The 23,929-nt window shown below is 33.8% G+C and overlaps 1 protein-coding gene across 1 annotated transcript; it reads left to right on the top strand.

Annotated features, from left to right (window-relative positions):
• Positions 1-15,999: 15,999 nt before the first annotated feature.
• LOC132269435 (factor of DNA methylation 4-like) lies at positions 16,000-23,679 on the top strand. The gene is made up of 7 exons (XM_059770622.1): positions 16,000-16,153; positions 16,677-17,941; positions 18,167-18,348; positions 19,228-19,296; positions 19,405-19,692; positions 22,082-22,294; positions 23,093-23,679. The coding sequence occupies exons 2-7, from the start codon at positions 16,684-16,686 to the stop codon at positions 23,333-23,335; spliced, it is 2,253 nt and encodes a 750-aa protein (XP_059626605.1). The 5' UTR covers positions 16,000-16,153; positions 16,677-16,683; the 3' UTR covers positions 23,336-23,679.
• The last annotated feature ends 250 nt before the right edge of the window (positions 23,680-23,929 follow it).

The raw sequence follows: 23,929 nt of genomic DNA, 5'->3' as shown, positions 1-23,929 counted from the left end.
TTTTTAATTTTTTGACGGTAAATTAAAATTAGACAGTAGCTTAATAAAGACTTATAGACTTCTTTAGACAAAAGATCGAATATATAAATTAAATTTAACGAAACAGTATGGCTCTGATACCAAAATTGAGTTGGATCTGACCAGATAGAAGCATGCAAAATAACATAGAATTAATTTAACAATTAAATCACAGAAATGACTAACGAACCTGATAACGCTCTGATAACGCCCTGTAGAAACACCTGAATACCGGCAAAGAACGGGCCAACAAGCCAACAGTTCGAGTCAACTCACAGAAAGAATTGAAAAATTAAAACCAAGGCTACTTGTACCGGTTGGATTCAAGAAAATTCTAGGATCTATACTGTCTGGCTAAATAAAATCTATATATTTGATCTATTTGTCGACAGAAGTCTTTTGCCCGAAAGTATTGAAAATTCTAAATAAGGAAAAGAAATTTTTGAATAGGAACAAACTGGATGATTTATTTCATGGGAAATATATACATGGATACACACTGTTTATGATACACTCTCACACTATATTACAAAGGAAATATATACTGAAGGAAATCACAAAAGAAAACACACTGGAAACTGAAGGCTGAGATGCTTGATGGTGCGAGACTTGTTTATTCTAAAACTCAATGATCTTCATTTGAGCAGGGAGGTTCCTTTTATAACAGAAGAGAGGGATAAGTCGGCGGTTGAGATTGAAGATGCTGCATTGATGGTTGAGATTCAAGATGTTTTAGATAAGATGACATGAATTATTGCTGAACTGTAGATGTCGTCTTCTGGAGAATTATATCAACTTTTGCTATTGGGAATCTGCTTTCGGTGGATTTGCTTTTATCTGTACACTTTTGAGGATCTACTTTTTCTTGGATGCTGAAGTTGCCTTTATCTTTATACTGTAGAGAATCTGTTTTTGCTTAAAATTCGTGCATATTATCCAAATCTCTGTCGGTTGGGCTAGCTGGTGAGATATCTCCTCTGTGCATGCGGGCCAGATATTTATCAGTGCTGTCTGGTGAACTAGTTTCATCGTTTCTGTAGGCTAGCTCAAGCTATTCTAACAACATCTTTTCTTCATTTATTATTTCTTCAACTTCTGGTGATATCTCAATCTCTGGAGGAGACTTAATGACATGAGGAATTCTTGCCTTAACAAAAATTTCCATATTGATATTATGATCGTAGAGTCTGAAACCAGGATTGTAGCTTTGGTTAATTTGTCGATAAGCTTTATAGTATACCAAATGGTTAAAGGTAGTAGGGTCAATTTCAACACGAAAGTTATTTGCAAAATCAACATGTCGTGTTAGAATCTTGACTTCAGTTGGATCAGAATGAATGTAAATTTGATGCTGTCCCAAAATTATCGCTCCATCTTTTACCCATTCTGGGGGAGTACTGTGGATTTGAAGGAGAATTGGACTTTCTGGCATAAAACTCTGGGTTAGTTTTTGTTCAAAGGCGATGGCTTGGTTTAGACGGTTGGGAAAATTACACAGAGAATTAAGATATTCTAAGGGCGTATCCTTGGGTATTGTGACACTGTAGATTATTCCTAGTTCTAACAGCTTGCTTAAATAACAAATGGTTGTTTTGGTAGAGACTAGGGTTTTTCTAGTTATTTCAAAAGGAATAAAGAAAATAGGATCTACATCTAACAAGATAACGGACATTGGTATCTGGGTACCTGTTTGTATAAATCGTAGGAAAAAGTAGTTATATCGGGTTCCTTTGGGTGGACTTTTATTTTTGAGGTAGTTTTGGATATCAACCCACTATGTGAAACCATCAGACTTAATCTCTTCGAGAATAAGGTCTTTGAGATCATCAGGGAAGAGCTCAACTTGTTGTCTTAGGATTTCTCTATAAGTTGAGGAAAAGAGGGGTAGAAGCTTAGCATACTTGGTTTGTACCTGCAAAAATTGAACTTTCTAAAGATTTTCATCTTCATTAGTTATTGTGATACCCCTGGATTTTCGGATGCGGGTTGGCCAGGCCCACGCCCGATTACCCGAGGGGTATCAAACCAATTAGCAATAATCAAGCACATAATACAATTAAGAAAACAGGAATAAATAAATTGCGGAAAAGAAACTAGAATAAAAATCCAAAAACCTTAGAATAAAATTTTATTAATAAAGAATTATTCTGATATATTCAAATTCTCCATTTCTAATACAACTCGGGAATTCATCTAGTGGACCCCTAACAATCCCAATTGAAACTTTACATAGCTGGGAAGAAACTCATGTCTAAAACATGAAACAAAGTCCTACAGCATCGGTGGAGTGAATGACTGTATCTGTTCAGCACGATCCAGCTCTGAGTCTGGAACTAACGAACACCTGTAAAAATAAGAGTGGGTCAGGCCCACATGCAAATTCTTCTCTAACTACAATCTAAACAGTGACTCGATACGCAGATACACCCTAGATGTCTCAACAATAGCTATCTAGTCCATACATATAGATATATCCACACTAAGGGACATTCACTGGATTACAGTAGGGGTCTCAACCTGAATAGAAGGCAACATGCGAAAATGCACCCAAAGGTGGGCATGAGTACCTAGGCCTAACAGGGTACACCTCAACCTACTATAGCCAGCTACGCATCCACTGCATATACGCACCCTAACCAACGAGTCTGAGACTCAAGCTCATTTCGTGGTACCATAAACATATATTTAAAATCCATTCATATCCATCCATAGGAAATCCAATAAATCGTTCAGCTTATTCAGCTGCACAGACTTAAATATAAGGAGAATTATGTTTTTATAATTCGAACCCTTAATCCAAAATAGGTAGGACTGAGTTATTTTGAATCAGTCTGTCCCTAGTATGCCACCGTCCCATACCGGTGCATACAATCCACAAAATCCATATAATTGATTGAACAGATAAAACTGTTCACCAATTAAAATCCATAAGGTAGGAATGAGCGTCTTGATCTAAACCATACCGGTGCATACAATCCTCCATATCCATGTAAATTATAACATATAAATAATAAGCAAGTAATTTACAGTCCAAAACTATTATCCATATTATTGCATAATAGTTTATACAATGCCACAACAATTACAGTTCAAAACCATAATCCAATTTATTGTAGAATAATATATAAGATTTCACAATTAACATCCAACCCATGTAAATTACAACACATAATTAACAGTTTAGCAATTTACAATCCAAAACCATCCCAAATACTTGCAGGAGACTATTTATAGTTTCAGCAATTTAAATCCAAGAGTTAAACCATGTATTTGCAGGAAACGGTTTAAAGGTTCAACAACTAGCATCCAAAGCATGCGTAGATCACATCTAATATATCAATGACTCTATCATGCATTACAAATAAGTTTTATAATCATATTATAGTCCAATCAATTGCTAAACTAATCTAGGCAATTTAGTTCCTTTCGTCCCATAACAGCATACTAAGTTGTATACTCGTATTCTATTTCATCTTTTAGTACAGAGCCATACACTGTGCCACAAGTCCAATTGGTTAATTAAAATACTTCACCCTACATATAAAATAAGTTTTAAAAACTTACTAAATCCCATAACAATTGTTGAAATTTAATTAAGCAATTTATTTCTCTTCCATCCGTTAACAGCATAGAAAATTTCTTAATTTTATACTGTTTATCCCATTGACTTAGAGGTCAACTTTAATCAACTTAAAGTCTTAATTACACCCAAAACAAATTTCTTAATACCTCTGTGTAGACCCAGACCCATCCAAACAGTTCCCATGCTTCAACAGTTGCAAACAGATCGTAAAAAAAAAAATTCAGAAAACCACTATTTGAAAGAGCCTGCTCTAAATTCCAAGAGCAGGCTCTTTTTGAGCCTGGAGCCGGCTCTATAGAATTTAGAGCCGGCTCAATGAGTATGGGAGCCAGCTCCCACATCCATGGAGCCGGCTCTCACCTCCTTTGAGAGCCTCTGTCCCCGTTCTGCTCCGTTCTGACTTTCTGCTTCTTCTCCGGCATGTCTCTGCCCTTCAATTGGTTTCAAAAACTGATCCTAAGGGTCTTATTAATATCCACTAGCATTCCAAAGGTTTGATTTTAACCATTTAAATCAATTACATAGATCAAATTTGCTACCGAACTAGACATGCTTTAGAGACAACACTGAAACTATTTTGCAACCACAGCTCCATTCCAACCCCTCTGTTCCTCAATAATACTGAACCTAAAGTCTTCTATCACCCCATTAACATCCCCATGGTTCTTTTATAGAAGATGGAAGCAAGTACAGTAACAAACATTACAACAAAACTTAATATGCTTTTAAGAACAAAATTGGGAGCAACCATACATGAACTGTAAACAGAATTGAATTTACGGCAAACAGATCATTCATATAACATATATTAAACATATAACTTCCAGTTATTGATTGATTAAACCCTAGAGATTATCTAGGTGCATATAACACGAGCCAAAGAGAAAGAGAAAGAGAAGAACTTGCCTGTGATTTCAGTTATGAAATCCCGGCATCGTCTCTAAGTTTCCGGCAACTACTAACTTCCTTCAAGCCTCTTATGGGTGTGATCTAATCCACCACAACCCTCCATTGACCCTCTCTGTTCTTGTCCTTGGTAGCTCTTATAATTGCCTCTATTATCTCAACTCTCTCTTTGTTACGTTCTATTTTTACTGTGCCATGAATAGGGTTCTTCCAAAACCCTTAGTGAAACTCATACACGTATATATATAGGCTTTTGGAAAATCCTAATTAAACTATATATATATAGGCCTTTAGAAAACCCTAATTAAACTAGAGCTAAGGCAGAATCCTAATTAAACTAGAGTCGGCCCATAAACTTAAGTCACATACACGTTAAATACTTGTATGACGGCTCCAAGAAACCCTAACTGAAAACTGTTAATTCAACTTCTACTTAAGCACTTATTAAAGACAATTAAATAATTAACCAAATAAGGCATTTAAAATACAATTTAAAATAAAACAAATAATACAATAACTCAGATAACTAAACAAACCATAATTCAAATAAAGAAAATAATTAACCAAATAAGGAAATACAAATACACAATTAACAATTTACAAATAATTAAATAAAACAAACAAAATACAACAATTACAAAATCAATAGACAAAAATGCACATAGAATGAAATTTAAATCCCAATTTTATCCTTTTTAATTTTAGGGGTATTACAGTTATCTGTTCAGAAATAGTTAGCTCTGTGGGGTTTTCTGTTGATCTTTAATAGGCTAAATTTAACTTTTTATAATGAGATATAAGAATCTCGTGCTCCTTTTGTAAATTCTGATATGCTGTATTAGTTGATACAAAATATTCACTTAAGGTGTTTAGATTTCTAACGAGGGTTCTATCGGGGTTGTTTCTGGAAAACCAAATATTATCTAAAATAAGTTTTTGGTCAAGAAAAAGATTATGTCTAGCGCGGAACTGTTGAGCTGGGTTTTGGATAATTAAAAGAGGATTTGAAGTGTCTGGTATAAGGCTATAGCTATTGTTGCTCTTGATCTCCATTCCTGCAAAATTTAACAATCGATAAGTAAACGAGATAGAATATCTGCTAAATAATTATTTTTTCCTCTGACATGTTCAAATATATGTTTAAAATCTCGTCTAGTAATACAGTCAATAAAGGAAATCCATCTCTTAGCAGACATCCGCTGTTGTTTTGCTTTATTTGCAAATTTAACTATATTATCACAATCTGTTCGTATAAGAAATTCTTTATCAAGGAAAATCTGAAATTTTTCAATAGAGTTGGTTACCCCTAAAATTTCTAAGTCCGTGGAGGGTAAAATAGATTGTGCTTTATTAAAGGTTCCACTAGTATGGCGACAAATTTGTTCTTCATCTCGGGAAGACTCTTTTGTTGGTCTTTGAAGAAGTAACCCTGCCCATCCTTGAGCTGATGCATCTGTTTGAATAATTTTATAACTTTTTTCAAGTGGGAGTTGTAAAGGTTCTAACTAAAAAACTAAAGATTTAATTTTCTTAACTAACTCTATATCTTGGGTATTGAAATACTTTTGACCATGTTTTTCTAGTTTTGAATATAAAGGTCCAACTAGTTGTCCTAATTTTGGAATAAAATTGCGACCATAGTTTAATAATCCTAAAAATGCTTGTAACAACTTAGTCTCTTATAATTTATCAGGAAAGTCTAAAATCTTTTTAATAATATGAGATTGTAATTCTATTTTTCCATCTTTTATGTATAAACCTAAGAATTCAATATCTTATTTTTCTAATATCATCTTTTTACTACTTATAATGAGTCCTTATGTTATGAACTCAGTGAATATAATTTCAAGATATTTTCTATACTCGTCTTTAGTTTAACTGAAGACTAAGATATCGTCGATGTAAACGCAACAGAATTTTGATTGTTTATTAAATATAGTATCTATTTTTCGCTGAAACTTTTGGAGTGCATTTTTTAATCCAAAAGGCATAACAAACCACTCATAATGTCTTTCAGGACATGTGAACGCTGTCCATTCAATGGATTCATCAGCCATCCGGATTTGCCAAAATCCTGATTTACAGTCAAATTTAGAAAACCATTTTCGATCTTGGATTCGATTTATTAAAACATCTTTATTAGGGATTTTATAACTATCATCATAGGCATTATCATTTAATCTTTTATAATTTATAACCATACGAGCCTTTCCTCTTTTTATTTCGGCATGATTTCTAACCATAAAAGCTGGACTCCTATATCTACTATTACTTTTTCGTATTACTTTTAGTAATAACAGTTCCTTAATATGTCTTTGGAATTCTTCTTGATCATCTAAGGTATGAGGATTATCTTGTATCTTTATAGTTATAAAAGGATTTATTATATTTAATTTTGCTTCAATTTTATTTTTATACTAGTGTTTCTGAGGATCTTCACCTAAAAGCTGGACTCCTACATCAATGTTTAGTTTGGGGTTTTTTAATATGACTTTATTATTAAGGAAAATCTTTGGTTCATCAAGATGACTAAGAAACATTAAGGCTTCAGAAACGTCTTCTAAAAATTCGGATACATCAAATAAATTTTCTGTTGTTTCTTCTGTCATAGGTAGAGTATTAACATATGTAATTGCTCTTTTATCTTTTTAAGGAATAAAAGGATTTTTAGACGGAATAAAGGTTCCTTTCTTAAAAAACTGTAAGCTTGTAGGGGTATACATAAATCCTCCAGTAAGTGAGTTTATAAAATTTAATCCTAAGATAAAATCATAGGTGCGAGGAATATTATTAACTATATAAGTTTGGGGTAAAACAAATTTTTCATTATTAATTAATATAGGAATGTTCTGAAAACAATGGGTTATTGAAAGTTTTTCATTATTATACTGGCTCATGTTAACATTATAATTTAACTTTACTAAGGCTTCGTCTTGGACTAAATGTTTTTGAATTATACTTTTAGATGCTCCAGTATCAAGCATAGCTGAGGTTTAAACTAATTTTTCTCTAAATTCTAATGTTACTAGGAATTGAATTAAACTAGATGGTTTATATATTGAATTTATAGATTCAACTAAAATATCTTCTTGTTTATCTTCATATTTTGTATAACAATTATGACATAATAAAGTTTTACAATGGTTTTCACAGTAATGACCTTTTTTAATAGATATGTTGCACTGTTTACAATTAAAAGAAGAAAATTGAAAACTAACCGCGTTATACTGACATGATGGATTACTTATAATATAAACGAAATCTTCTAATGAAAGAAGTCCTTGTTCAAAGTCTTCATCATTATCAAAGTTGCTATCTAAGCTCTCGATACTATATATACTTTCATTATCATCGTCAGAGTCATAAATGCTTTCTAATTCATATAATTCCTCTATCTATTCGTCAATATCTTCGAGTATGTTGATCTTGTCTTGTATCATTTTAATAGGGTTTTGTTTGTATCGATGAGGGCAATTTGGTCTAATGTGTCCTGGATCTCCACAAATAAAACATTTGCAGTGTCTTTCCTTTGTGGGTAAAGTGTTTACCTTATTATCTTTGTTTTTGTTGTCCTTCGTATCTTTATTTATCTTTTGATTTTTATACTAAGGCCTTTTTCTGAATTGCCTAGGGTTAGTGTGATACCCCTCGGATCCGAGACACGGGTTGATCAGGTCCAGGCCCAAACCTGAGGGAATATCAAACAATTAAAGTATTTTAAACCGAACACAGATGACAAAAAGAACAACAAAGATATAATAAAACTGAAAGAAATAACAATAATAAAATCCTCCATGTGTAACAAAAAAGTGAAACTCCAATCCTCCAAAACTTCAAAGTTACAACTTGGGAATCCACTGATGGACCCCTAACTAAAAGTTCAACTGAAACTGAAAACTGAAAATAAATAATACTAGAAACATCGAGGGAAGTCCTACGTAGTCAGATGGATGTGAGACTGTCCTCGACAAGCACGATCAAGTTCTAAGGTTGGAACCGTCCTGTACCTGAAAAGAATAATGAAGGAGTGGGTCAGACCCACGAGCAAGTTCTAATCTAACTGCAATCCATACAGTGACCCGATACGCAGATACACCGTAGACACCTCACAATATCTATCTAGTCCATACGTATAAATATATCCACACTAAGGGACATTCACTAGTCTATAATAGGGGTCTCAACCTGAATAGAAGGCAACATGCGAATACGCACCCAAGGGTGGGCATGAATACCTAGACCTAACAGGGTACACCTCGACCTATTATAACCAGCTACGCATCCCCTGCATATACGCACCCTAACCAACGAGTCTGAGACTCAAGCTCAACTCATGGTACCATAAACATATATATAAAGTCTGTCCAAATCCAGGGTAAGCAGTTCAACTATTTATTAAACTGACCTACAATAAACCAACTAGTTAGTCACTCAACTTATTCAGTGGATATGACTTAACTACCATCCGTTAATCCAGGAAGTCATCCAACTTGGTTACAGCTGATCTGACTTAGCCACCATTAGGATTCGATATCTTTTAATCCATTCCATTAATCCATTAGGTTAGGTTTATGCGTTTTGAGCTAAACCGTCCCTAGTATGTCACCGTCCCATACCGGTACATACAATCCTCCATATCCATGTAAATTACAACATATATAACAGTTCAATAATTTACAGTCCAAAAACCACCATCCAATACTTGCAGAAGGAATCTTAACAATCTAGCAAATAAAATCCAGTAATAATTCATGTAATTGCATCGGAGAATAAACTATTCTAACAATTAACATCCAACACATGCATAGTTCAAATTTAATAAAAACAATGACCCTATCATGTATTTAAAATTAGTTCTATAATAATATTATAGTCCAATAAATCGCTAGATTAAACTAAGCGATCTAGTTCCCTCCATCCGGTAATAGAATACTAAGTCATATACTTATACTGTGTTGTAGCCTTTAGCACAGAGCCCCCACTATGCCACAAGTCCAATATATTACTTTAAAAGACTTCATCGTGCGTCAAAAATAAATTTAGAATCATTTTATAGCACCCTAAACCATCAGATTAAAATTAATCAACAAATCTCCTTCCAGCCGTTAACTGTACGCAAAGTTATCAAATAGCGTACTGTTAATTCCATTTAAACTAAGGGGTAAATTTATACAATTCAAGAGCTTAGTTACAAGTTAAAATTATTATTTAACACCCAACTAGAATTTTAAAATCGGTTAATAACCCAGATTGCCCAAACAGTGAACCTAGTACGTAGAAAAACTTAAAAAAGATTAAAATAAACCAAAAAGAACAAGGGAGCCTGCTCCAGAATTTGGAGCAGGCTCTTTTCCAGCCTAGAGCCGGCTCTAGGACTTCTTAGAGCCGGCTCCACTTTGTTGTGGGAGCCGGCTCCCACTTCCATGGAGCCGGCTCTCACCTCCTGTGTGAGCCTTCGTCCCCGGTGCGTGTTTCAGCTCTTGTGCTCCTTCTCCGGCTTATTCCTAACCCTCTGTTAGTTTTTAAAACCAAACTTAGGACTCGTAATTTAGTCTCGAAGCATTCCCCAAGATTGTTTATAATAGTTTTGAAAGCAATTACAGAGTTTAATCAGGTCATTTAAATTAGCGTTGTTGAAGAACGGCACTGAAACTAAATTGCAAGATCAGTTTTATCCCAACCCCTCTGTTCTTTCTCCAATCTAAATTTGAAGTCTTAACTTACGTCTAGTATCCAGTCAGACCTTGGTTGATTTCAGTAAGATTCAGAATAAAAATTAGAACAGTGGGACGTTATGCCAAAACAGAGTCAAGAAAACATACGCGCTATAATTGTTTTGTAAATAAATTTCACAGATAAAACGATCAAGTAAAACGTATATAAAACATGCATGGTTCAGTTTAAGGCCAATTAATCTCCTAGAGATGTCCAGGTGCACAGAACACAAATCAAAGGGAAAGAGGAAGATAAGAACTTGCCTGTGATTTCAATTATGAAATCCCTGTGTCGTCTCTAAGCTTTCCTGCAATTCTGAACGCCGCCAAGCTTCCTATAACTCTGTCTCTAATCCTTACTCAACCTCCTTGGTCCTCTCTGTACAAATCCTCTTAAGCCTCACTCTGTTTTCCCACAACTGCTCTCTGTTTCTCTCTCTCTGTATCTCACGGTCTCTGTTGTTTTTACAGAAATTCCGGTTAATTATTTTCAAACCCTAAACCACCGTGACACACATACTTATAGGCGTAGTGATTAAACCCTAATCCATGTAACCTTAAGCCAAAGCCCATCTCGGCCCATAAACCGACCTAAGATAAATACCTACGTCGGCCACCTATGTAAATGCAACCCTAGATTTAACTGTAACTTAAAACAGAATTAAATGAAAAAAACAATTACATAATTAAATTCACTTAACTAATTAATTTCAATTAAAAACCCAATTAAATAATTAAAACACTTAATTCAATTTAAAACACATGCCACATAGGTAAACAACAATTAAACCAAATAATCACATAAACAATTTAAGTCAAAGTTCAAATAACCAATTAAATAAAAATGCGATAAAGATAATAAAATAAAGTTTTAAATATGTTAAAAAAAATGCCGAGACTATCCTTTTTAAAATTAGGGGTATTACAGTTAGTTCTGACATAAGGTTTTTTTATTACGAAAGTTCTTGCAGGTTTTGCTTTACGCAGATTATATTTTTTAGGTTTATTATGCTTATAATTGTAATTTTTCTGAGACATACATCCGTACTGAGGTGGAAAATCTATTTGTCTACACGTATAATAGATGTTATACACGTAAATAAAATTATTTTTTTATTTGTTTAGACTCTTTACGTTGTCGACATTCGGCTTTTAACATGTTATACACATGATTAACTCTATCGCCTATAGTTAGCGTATCGCGTCTAGGGTTTTCTAACCATTTTTCCCATATTTTAGTTCCTACGCTTCCGGGTAACTTCTGAAGATAACGATCAAGTAATGTTTTATCACCTGTTTTACCAGTGGCTGCAAAATACTAAAAAAACTTATTGGTATAGGGTTTTATATATCTAAAGTCACAAATCTGTAGTAATTATAAATTACGTAAAGCTTCGTTTTGTTTTATTAGGGTGCCATCTAATAATCTATCTTCACCAAATAATACCTTTTTAATAAGGCTTGTAAAACATTGAATGGTAAAATTATCACGTAAGATGGCATAATCATTTGGATAAATTACTTTATAAGCCTGCCACCAGTCATAAATGGTTCTTTGTAATAAGGTTTCACAATAGGTTAAAGCTTGAGTTCTATTGTCAAAATTGGTCAAAATAGATTGCCTAATACAATCTTGTTCCCAGTTTTCGATTACCTTTGTCCAGTCTTGGGGATCGTGCCCTGCTATGTCTAATATTGTTCCTGATGATTGTGCTGGTATATTATTATATTGTCTACGATATTGCGTTAATGTGTACATATCTGGTATATTTCTATTTTCGAGATAAGTTTCTCGTGAAGGATTTAATCTTTGTCCAGTAGTAAAGTCATCACTTAAGGTATTACTACCTGAGGTGTTATTCTTTCTTTGGTCACTCATTTCTTGGTCTATTGAATGAGATTCTGATCATTCTGGTACTTTCCCTTCTCTATGCTCTATTACATTTAATTCTTCTTTTACTGTGTTTAAATCTAATGCTGTATAAAATGATTCAAATCCGACACTTAGAATATTTTTCTTAATATCATCATTATTTCCTTTGTCCTAAACAAATACTTTCGATAAGTTGGTATTTAGGTTCTGGATACTTGTCTTGCAACTCTTCAAATTCTAAATTATCAAAATCGTACATTATTTTATCTAGAATTTCATCTTTTGATCTATCATAAAGGACATTTATTTCTTCAGGAGATTCTATCTCTATTAGTGTAGTTAAGAAATCTTCTTGAGCATCATCAACTAAATTGTCTTGCCTTTTATAATTACTAAACTGTATGCTAGCATCTCCGTTATTTGAAACACATATTATATTATTTTCGGGAATCTTTTTAGGTGTAGTAGTAAGTTTAGGTAATTTCCATTATATTCTCTCATGGGTAATACTACTTACTTTTTTGGCTTCTATAATCTGGACATATTTGTTACTAAAAGGTTTAACCATTTAATTAAATTGGGCTTTAAATTTTAAATTATACTGATTATCTGCCTTTCTCATAAATAAAGTATTAACTAATAGATTTTCAAATTATCTTGTCATATTATTTCATTTTGTAGATATAGCTACCTTAATATGTTTACTGAATTCTCTAGTAGTCATCGTATAATTGGGAATACATCCTACTATTGCGGCATTATCGGCTAAGTTTATTTCGGTGCTGGCTATTTGTGCTTGTTGATGGTTATTCTATCGATCATCATAAATATAAGCAAGTGCTCTAGTTCTGGTTTCTGCTCTGTTTAGTCCTACTAATCCTATCATTATAACGCCTAAATGCATAAGTTATAGATTATTATTATTTAGTTCTTGGCATGCTTCGGGTGTTATAAGGTCTAAAATTACTTGATTGTTAATTGCACTTATTTTTCTTTAGCTAAAATGATTATATATTTTGCTCTGAAAATCTAATAAATTATTAGAATAAAGATTGATTTTATTTTTTACCTTCTTCATTCATTGTTCTATATATTTTTTAGCATCATGTTCATTATCATATAAATCTTTTACTCATTATTTCTTTGGCTTTTCTAAAGATAATGGCCATTGTGGTATTTGCTTATGGGGTTGAAGTTGTAATAAATTTACACGCTTGGCTGTTGTATGAGAGCACTGGTTATTAACTGACAATTTTATTTCTTTTATTTTATCAGATAATTCAGTTAATTCGTTTGAAGATTCTCTGGGAATACTTTTTTGTATTACTTCTAATTTCTCTTCAAGTTTATTAACTTTATCGGATAACTGAAGTAATAACTGAATTAAAAAGTTATTTTGTCTAATATGTATATTAGTTGACTGTACGTCTATTTTAAAACTAGTAAATCCTATAGGTTCTTTATCAATTTTGTAAAGTTCAGCTAACGCGGTTAAATAATCAGGACTACTGGTGTTCATAAAACTATTGTAATAATTTTTGGATATCAATTTTAAGGGATTTTAAAGAGTCTAGGATTATTTTCTGGTTTTCAGCAATATTCTTAATATCACTATTGATTTCTTTAATTGCGACTAATATTATCTTATTATCTAAATTATTTGGACTAGAATTCTGTACTACTTGTTTTTTAATATAATCTAAATTTTCTCCTAATCGTTTTATGGAAGTATCTAAATTATTAAAGTCAAGTCTATTCATAAACTAAAATCGTTGACGTCTAGCTTCTAAAATATTTTGTATTAATATAATTCTAGATCGAAGTTCTTCAATTCTTCTTTGTAGACTACGTGTTGTGTCTCCTAATTCTAGGGCTATGTAGCAGTTCCTAAGTGCTGTTTGACAAAATTTTAATACTTGAATAAGTTGTTCCTTGGATAAATTGTGCATAAATTAAACTTCTAGGGGTGAAAATATAAATTCAGCTTAATAAGGGGCTCAAATGGAACTTAGTTCATGTATTTGTAAATATGCAAACTACGTTAGGCTATGGGTAATATACCTACACTAAGACCACTTTATTGTAAAAGTCCCTTTTTTTTTGTTTGTTTGTTACCTTCGTGTACCTCCAAACCACCTCTTCTTTTCCTTGAAATATGGGTCAATTTTGGGGTTTTTTTTTTTTTCCTCTGCAGAATGCGAATCTCACTTAGTCCATCGCATTCTCTCTTCTCAGTTCTCTTACTCAGTCCATCACTTTGGCCCCCCCAATCACACGATCAGGCTGAACCCATCTCTAGTGATGAGCTTTTGAGTAGTGATGTTGTCCCTGTTATTGGGTGGTTTGTGTTCTTTATTTTTAAGAGATAACGTGGCCAAACATGGTATTTTATTACAATAAATATGTCTTTCAAAGATATAATTTAAATTTGAATGTTACAAATTACGGACATCAACATTTCTCACGTTGACGGTTAGTGAAGGATTTTTCATGTTGACCGTTAATGAAGGGAGATTTGTGTTATTTACATAAAAATCTTGAAGGAGGTAAGTGTAATTTGACAAATAAGAGGGTTAGTGTATAACTGGCAAATCAATGTAATTTAACTTTACAATTATTTTATAAGGTGTATATATGGAGAAAATTGAGGTGTATATATAGAAAGAGTAATACTTGAAAAGGAGTTGAAGCATCATTTGGACCAATTGTATATGTAAATAATGAAAGTTGTAAAATATGAAATTATTTATCAGTAAATGATGGGTTTCTTAGGGCCTGTGTTGGTAAAGATGTGGTTTCTATTTATTTTTGTGCTTTCATTTATGTGAAAATGACAAATTTTAAAAATTGTGCTGTCATTTTTGTTAAAACTAAAACATATTCAGTAACGTACATATACTATTGAATTTGTGAAAAGAGAAAATACGCATGGTAACTTTTTATAAAAAAAAAATCTACTCTTTTATTTACTATTCTAGTATAATTAAAAAATAATAAAATAATATTTTATTTATAACATTTCTCTAATCGTAAAAAATATTAAAATAACATTTCTTTAATTTTCATTTTAAAAAATAATAAAATAACAGTATTTGAAAATCAAAACTTCATTTTGAAGTTGTGGGAATTGTGAAGGAAATGACAATTAATTTTCAAAACTTTAAAAATATAAAAAGTCAAAATAGAATTACCAAATGAATTTTCTTGCATTTAAAAAAAAATGAAAACCACAGAAAATCAAGCAGGGGGTGGGTGGAGGTGGATACCGAGATATAGAAATTGTAGTGAAGATAAAAGGAAAGTAATTTGGGTGAAAAAATAGACAAACATGGAGAGAGAAAGAGGTAAAGTATGAGAAAACTTACCGGTCAAAACATAATTTTACTGTAGGTAGGAATTTGTGTAATAAACAAAAAGAATGGATATGGAGGGACAATTTGAAAGTGAAAACTGATCGAATACAAAATTATTTGTTGTTAAATAGTGTAATTTTCACTTATTAATACCATTTGAATATACTCATCTTTTCAATATTATCACAAAAGCTTGTCAAAAATAAAATTCACCCTAAGATGTATTCAATCACCACTGCAACACACAAGAGTCGTTTTTGGAACTTTTCGTGGCGCGTAGCCAGCGCCATTTTGTGGACCCACAATATCAAAGAGCACAGTCCCAAGAGGAGAGAGAATACATCTCTATCAAAGTATAAATAGAGAATAAAATCCCAACGCATGTGTGCCCAAAACAACCTTATTCGACTATCAACCATACACGTGTTACCGATTTCATTCTGTCAATCAAATCTCCGTCCAAGATCGCGAGTACCGGTTTATTTACACGCGAGAGGAGATTGGTCATCAATTTTATTAACCACGTAACTATTGCAGACAGTGGATGAAGAAAACGAAGTGGGGAGGGGAAGTTCGTATTTTCCTTTTTTCTTTTTCAGTTTCTCTCTTCACAAACAGAGCGATTGTGGTTTTGTAAAACCCTGGGAAGAGCGATTAGGGTTTGTTGATTTCTCCGTGTTCACAACAGAAGTCTGCGAAATTTGTGGTTAGATTATTTAGTTTTTGATAATCTATTATTTCCTTGTGGTTATTTCTATACAATATGTTAAAATTGACGAGCAAATTAATGTAGCAAAGAAAACAGAGTACAGTAGTGAATATTGTAAAAATAATGGATATTAGAGCTTTGAAAACCAGTAGATTCTCGCTGTTTGTGATTATTTCATGGTTTTTAGTTGAAAATGTAATATGATGTTATCATTTATTTTCTACACTGGTTCATTTGTGTGTGTGTAAAAATAATGGATCATAAGGTTTTGAAAACCAGTAGATTCGCGCATTGTTTGTGATTATTTCATGGTTTCAGAGTTGAAAATGTAGTATGCTGTTATCCTTAATTTTCTCCACTGATTCATTTGTTTCCTTAGATGATAGGTTATGTAGCTTTCCTTTTCTCATTTTAGTTTCTTTCGGTTTTCTAGGCACCCAAACAGTTTTAGGTGAAGTGATCAGTAAAAAGCCCGTCTGTTGACAAACTCGACCCTTTATCATGGTATTTCAATTTTCAGGTTCAAAATGACTCACAGAAGAAGGGAGAAATACGACTCCGCTGATTCGGAGCTGGAAGATTACAAGTACGAATACTATAAGGATTTGAGAGATGGAAGGTTCAGAGTGAAAGTTTCAGAGAAGATCTTTCGATGTCCTTATTGTAGGAAGGACTATGATGACTACAAAGAGCTAGTCCGACATGCCTCTCGCATTGGCAGAGATTCCAGGAGTGCGGGATTCAAAGATAGAGCCAGACATTTGGGGTTAGTGAAGTATTTGGAGAAGCATATAGACGTGAAGGGTACAAGATCAACTGGTACAAGATCAACTGAGCCGGCGGCGGAAAAGCATATTCACGGAGAGAGTAACTCATCACGATCTTTCAGGAGAACCACGGCATTGGTGGATGGGTATAAATCTCAGAGGAATATGGACGTGAAAGGTACACAATCAACTGAACCAGTGGAAAAGCATATTGATGGAGAGAGTAAGTTATCACAATCTTCCAGGAGAACCACTGCATTGGTGGATGGGTATAACTCTCGGAAGAGTACGTTGTTCTCACCCCCCTTGAGTACTTTTGAACCTGTGAAAGGTTATACAGATGCTAAGAGTGTACCACAGTCTGTCACGGGAACTACTGAACTGGTGGAGAGGCATATAGATGCATCCCAATCCACCACAAAAACTGTGAAGTATTCTAAACACAAAGCTACCGAAGAGTTTTTTGTTTGGCCATGGATGGCCATTGTGGCGAACATTCCGGTAACAAATAAGGAAGGTCAGTATGTGGGTGACTGTGGTAAAAAGCTAAGAGAAGAGTGGATCAACCAAGGGTATAACCCTGTGAAGGTTCATCCTTTGTGGAGCTACCAGGGACATTCAGGGTTTGCTATAGTTGAGTTTAACAAAGATTGGGCTGGATTCAAGAATGCAATGACATTTGAAAAGTCATTTGAAGTGAAAAATCAAGGGAAGATGGATTATTATGCAGCAAGGCATAAAGGAGATAATTTGTATGGTTGGATTGCTCGACAGGAAGAGTACCATTTAAAGGGTCTTATTGGTGAATATCTCCGTAAGAAAGGAGATCTAAAGACTGTTTCGGATGTTGAAACAGAAGATAGAAGGAAAGATGTAAAGCTTGTCTCCAACTTAACTAATCAGCTTGAGGATAAGAATAGGCAATGTGAAGAGATGAAGAGTGAAATAAGTAGGACTGAAGTTTATATGGGTAATGTGATGAGGCAGAAGGAAGTGATGATTCAAGATTATAATGAAGGTATATATTCTTATAGAGTGCTCTATTGGGAAATAGCTTAATTGCTGGTTAGATTATGCACATTATAATTCTGTTATATAACATCCTGAGGAAATCTATGATGTTTCCATTCTGCATTTGTTTGTTCATTATTATGTCTGATTTTGCCTCGTTTCCATTCTGCATATGTTTGTTCATTATTATGTTTGCTTTTGCCTTTTACTTATCTTACTTTATGTTAAGTAGAGATGAATAAGTTGCAGAAGAGTGCCTGCGATCAACTTCAAAAAACTTTCAATGATCTTGAGAGGAGTAAAGCACAATTGGAAGCTCAGAAGGAAGAGCTTCAGCTGCGTGAGAAAGAACTGCGAGAACGTTGGGCTCTAAACGAGAATGAGAAGAGGAAGCTTGATCATGAGAAGATTATGGTATTACATTTTGGATATATTCCGTTTTTGATTTCTCTCAATATAGGAATATAATGTATTATATGGAACAATGTCTCTTTGTTCATTCATTGTTGACACAAATGAAATATTTCCCACTTTCTCCATAGATTTAATTCCTTAGTTTTCAACGCATTGATTGTTTAGTGTGTCATGGGGCTTTGGAGGAGTGATCTTGAGAAATGTTTGTTTAGATGATCCAATTTTCAATGGGGCAACCAGATCTTCCAGGTCAAGATTAATTATATGAAAGAAACTATGGGCACTTGCTCTTCATTGAACTCACTTGCTAAAAAAATTAGAAAGCTTATATGCCAGGCGTTCAAGTAAGGTTTGTTTTTTATCAGAAGGTTGGGGTGTTAAATCCCTCTTTTATCTTGCAATTCTTCCTGATGGTGATGTTTATGCATCTGTAATGTGTGTCTTTCTTATAAAAAGTGTGCTGAGATTTTTCCACAACTCATATCCTAGTCAACTTTCGAGCTGTGGTAATATCGGTCAAAGTTTATGTACAATCTCAACAGGAATTAGAAGAAAAATAAAAAGCACAAGATCTTTATCCCGTTCTCTAAGCAGATGTTTCATGAAGAAGAAAAGCAGAATCTAACAATTTTAATGCCTCCATGAAATTTTACCTTCCAGACTGTTTTGGTCTAATTGAAAAGTTTCAAAAGTGTCCAAGCATAAGTTTCTAATGTCATTATCTTTGTTCCTTTAATTTTTCACATGAATATACTGCTGAATAAGATATGTGAGGCTAATGTTCTAGATTGGTCTCTGTCATTTTACTTGGTTACATTCTCTTGGAAATGATACCGGAATCATTCATCATATGAGATAACATTGATTTTGTTCTTGCAGAATGAGCAGGCAATTTTAGAGCAAAAGAGGGCTGATAAGAAAATGTGGGAGTTGGCAGAAGATCAAAAGGTGCTTTCCCATTTTCCTGCTTTAATTTAATTGCTCGGGTTAAAATTAAATCTGTCATAGTTATATAAAATTCACGACTTTTACTACATGACTGATTTCAAATGACAGAAGCAAAAGCAAGAGCTTCATAAAAGAATTATTGAACTGCAAAAGAAACTTGATGCTAAGCAAAGGTTGGAGTTGGAAATAGTGCGCATGAGGGGAGCTATACAAGTAATGAAACACATGGACGATGATGGAGATATGGAAGTTAAGAGGAAGATGGAGTCAATTGAAAATGATCTTAAAGAGAAGGAAGAGGAACTCGAGGATCTAGAAGCACTAAATCAAGCTCTCATTGTCAAGGAGCGGAAAAGCAATGATGAGTTGCAGGAAGCTCGTAAAGAGCTTGTTAATGTGAGTTTTCTTAGTAGTTCCTTTATACACCCATGCTTTTTTAAATAAAAAATAAATGACACTATATTGTTACCATTTTGTAAACCAAAGTAGTGCAACAGTCATACCTAGTAAAGTATAATTGGCATTATTTAGACAAAAAAGTACTAAAATGTAGCAATCAGAGACAGATGTTTGTCTTCTTAGGGTCGTATGTCTAGGACAGTGTTTGTTTTGCACTATTATGCAATCCCCCTTTCAATACTAAACTAGGTTTCTTTATTTTACAGTGAGATAAAAGAAATTGCAAAATGCCACGACCTGGATATCATGCATTGGATTTACTACCCTGCTTTGGCCCTCTATTTTTCACTGCACTTAATTATGGAATTTATGGGACAAAGTTGCTAAAATGCAAAGTTGTGTCAACGGAAATAAACACCGTCCATGACTAATTGAGCTTGATCCCCTTGGTCAGATTCTTAAACAGCCTCAGCTTGCTTGTGGGATGTAGGATTCCATATGCCAAATGAACTGATGAGTTTTATGACAAAGATGTGAATTTAAAATGTCAGACATTTTTACTTGAGTAGAAAGACAGAAAATGCTAAAAATCAACCTTGTTTCGAATGTAATTTTTTCTATGTTCCAATCTATAGTTTGAGAAAAAATCATTGTTCTAAATATGGCTGTAGTGGATGTATACATTAAGCATAAGCCAAGGGTGTGAATAGTGCCTATTGAGTGCTTCACACTTTGAGGGGCAAACATCACATGACTCAAGCCCTCTGTTACCTGTGAACCTTACCTTAAGGTTAGCCTCTGGCTGTTAAGCTTTAAAAGCCTTTTGATTCTGGGGACAGTTATATCCTTAAGAGGAAGTGTAACACAAGCACAGAAGTTCTTCCTCCTCCCCCCCCCCCCCCCCCCCCCCCCCCCCCTCCCCCACCTCTCTATATTTTTCTCTGGTTGTCTTTTTGTTTGCTCTATCTCTTGATTTTATTGGTTATGATTGCTTGTTGATTTCTTTTTCTTCTTTGGCCTTGATTAGTTGCTGATTATTGCAAATTTTGGGATCTGGAGGTTGATATCCTCTGTGTTCTTTATATTGCTATAAGCTTACCAATTTTACAACCTAAGTGAGTGAAGCCACTCAAGTATGCTGAACTGCTATGATGGAATTGTTGATCTACAAAAGTAAAAAGGAAAAAAATTGCCAATGACAAATAAAATAGAATGGCTGTACATTTTTTCCTTTTAGAAACCAGCTGCAGAAGTTATGCATTGAGAAAGAGACTGAAAGCACAAATGATGAATATAGGTATCAGAAGGCATCACTGAAAATCTTCCACGATGTTATGATTTTAATGACTTCTGAATTGCTACAAGGCCAGACTTGTAGCAGTTCATGTTCAAAGGAGAACTTAGTACTTGAGTTTTAGAGAATGAATATGAATAGAAATAAAAATTCTTAGTTGTTTAGAACCAATGTTATACTTTAATTTGCTACGGCAAGGATAGCTTTTAGCAGAGTCCCTATATTATTGTTAGTTTTCTCTTTGGTTTCTTTTGATATTTTCTGGCCACCATAACACTGCCAGCTGTGGTGACAGTTCTTGTCTAATATTTTAGTTTTTAAAAAGAAACAGATGGTTTGTTTGGATTTTGCTTTTTCTAGACATAATTGTCTTTATCTTTCTGTGTGTGTGTGTGTGTGTTTTTTTTTTTTTTTTCTTTTTCTCTTTTGGGTGTGTATAACTGTTGCACAAATAAATTCTTTGTTTTGTTTTGTTTTTTGTTTTATTATTATTTTTTTCCTGGTTCACAATGAGAGTAATGCTAGGGGAAGGGCTATGGCATTAGATATAGGGAATGGAAAAGTAGGATTCCGACACCAAGTAGTTGGGAAAAGGATTTATTGAGTTGAGTAGAGATATATTTGGTAGTAACTTATTATATATATGACACTGGCAGTGAATCAACAAGCTAACATATTATGGCGAGTCTAGCCCATGTTTTTTATTTATTGGTCTTAGATTGATTTTCAAGTTTGATTTTTCTGAACATGAAATTTTGATTGCTCATGTAAACAAGTTTGTAAATGAAAGGACTCACGAGGTTGGATTATGTAAGATGACTTGTTCATAATGCTTGCAAGCTATTCAATGTCTTCCAATCCCATTTCTGGATCTTACTTTTGTTTTTAAAAACATACAAGGAAAAAGAAATACGCTTTTTACTACTCATGTCGACACGTGGCGCTTGGAATGGAGGATCTACGTACAAGTTTTCCTGCAGGATGACTTTTATTTTATTTTTCTATTTTTGAACATGATTTTGATTTATTCTTATAACCTCATGATAAAGTCCTCAAATTTTTTGGTCTATGTGTAATGTCGTTGCCTTGTAGGGTCTGAAAGAACAGTCAAATAGCCGTTCTTTGATTGGCGTCAAGAGAATGGGAGAGCTTGATGAAAAGCCATTCTACACTGCAGCCAAGACAAAACATTCCGATGAAGAGGCATTGGAAAAAGCAGTGGAATTGTGTTCCCTGTGGGAGGATTATCTCAGGGATCCAAGCTGGCATCCTTACAAAATCATCACGGTTAAAGAAGGTTCTAAGGTATTTGTTGTATTGATGTGGCATTGCCTACTACCCGGCCTTCTCTTTCCCCTGACTATATTACAATTTTTTGTCATTATTCAGTCAGTGCTGATATACTTGATAGAGCTTTTTGCAGGGCCTCTACTCTCTAGGCACACACATTCTAGTTTTAGAACCACATGGTTGCTGTAAACAATTCTTGTATCTTTGTATTTTTTTATTTATTTTTGTTGGTAATTCTTAATTTGTCATATAGATAGATGGATATTAATGTAGAATAAATTAACTCTTTTTTTATTTTTATTTTTTATTTTTATAATTGAAAAAATTAACTCTTTGAAGAATAGGTTTCTTCAAGAAGGAACACATGCCCAAGCACACAAACAAAAGGCATCCAACAGTTCATGAGGAAATTGATATGAATTAGTGACAGGATTACCATTGCAACTAACAGCTTGCCTTCTCACCCCCACTCCTCAATTTCGTCTCAATTCTTACTTTTGTTCTCCTAGGTTTCTGTTGCTAGCAGGATACCGCAACAACTATATGGCATAGATTTATTGCAACATGCAGATTGCCCCGTCTTTAGTCTAAGCTACCGTGTCATTTTCAAAAATTCTTTAATTAGCAGTCATTTATTTCATGTGGCGAACCCTACATGAGGCAAGAATGTTTTTGTCAATACCGGCCATCATGTTCTAGTCTTGATTTTCTAGATTCCAACTTATACTAATATTTCACCCTATTTTGTATTAGCATCTCTCTCTATACTCTTCCCTTCTTCTTTTGCATTTACCCTTCTTTTTGGTATAACAGGATGTTGTTCAGGAAATAATTGATGAAGAGGATGAAAAGTTGAAAAGTCTAAAGAATGACCACGGTAATGAAGTGTATGAGGCCGTGACAACGGCCTTGGATGAGATGAACCAATACAACCCCAGTGGTAGATACCCTCTCCCAGAGCTATGGAATAATAAAGAAGGAAGGAAAGCATCACTGAAAGAGGGAGCAGTGTATATACTGAGGCAGTGGAAATTGCGCAAAAGGAAAAGAAACTGAAAGTTGTGCTGTGAGCTTCAAATATAGAGTATTGACATGATTTACAGCTTGATTTAGCGAACATTTGGAACTGCATTTGTAGATGAGTGCAGGATTATCCAATGTAAGTGAAATGGAGAACATTTGAACCTCTTTTATTGAAGCTTTGTTGCGTGAGGTAGTGTTTGATGTACATCAGTACATGTTTTAATGGTGGCATAATTGATCATGTGCGCATCAATGCATGTTTCATCTGATAATCAAAGAATACAATTGAGACGATTTTCTTTGTTCCCAATAGGAATGCTCCCAATTGTTCACTGAGAACATTGACCCCAATTTCTTGAACTTACCACAGATTAGTGTCTACTTTACAACTTGAAATGGTGCTGTGAATGTCAGTTTAGTTGATTTCTTTTGGATTGTGCTTCTGGCAATGTTACACACTACTGTGACTTGTTAAAGATTCATTACTTGAATGCTTTTTAGTTTTTAGCTGTAGAAGTTAATTTTTTGGTATAAGAGTAGTTTTTTTTATTTTATCAACATCGGAATAAAAAATTATTGAGCTAGATAAATTCAAACCATGAAGTTAGTGTTATTGTAATCAATGAT

Source organism: Cornus florida, unplaced genomic scaffold (genome assembly GCF_030987335.1).
Source record: "Cornus florida cultivar Cherokee Brave unplaced genomic scaffold, ASM3098733v1 CherokeeBrave_3.0.0_Hap2_Chr08, whole genome shotgun sequence".
Taxonomy (NCBI): domain Eukaryota; kingdom Viridiplantae; phylum Streptophyta; class Magnoliopsida; order Cornales; family Cornaceae; genus Cornus; species Cornus florida.
The sequence above is the reverse complement of the archived record's forward strand: the minus strand, read 5'-3'. Positions and strand labels throughout refer to the sequence as shown.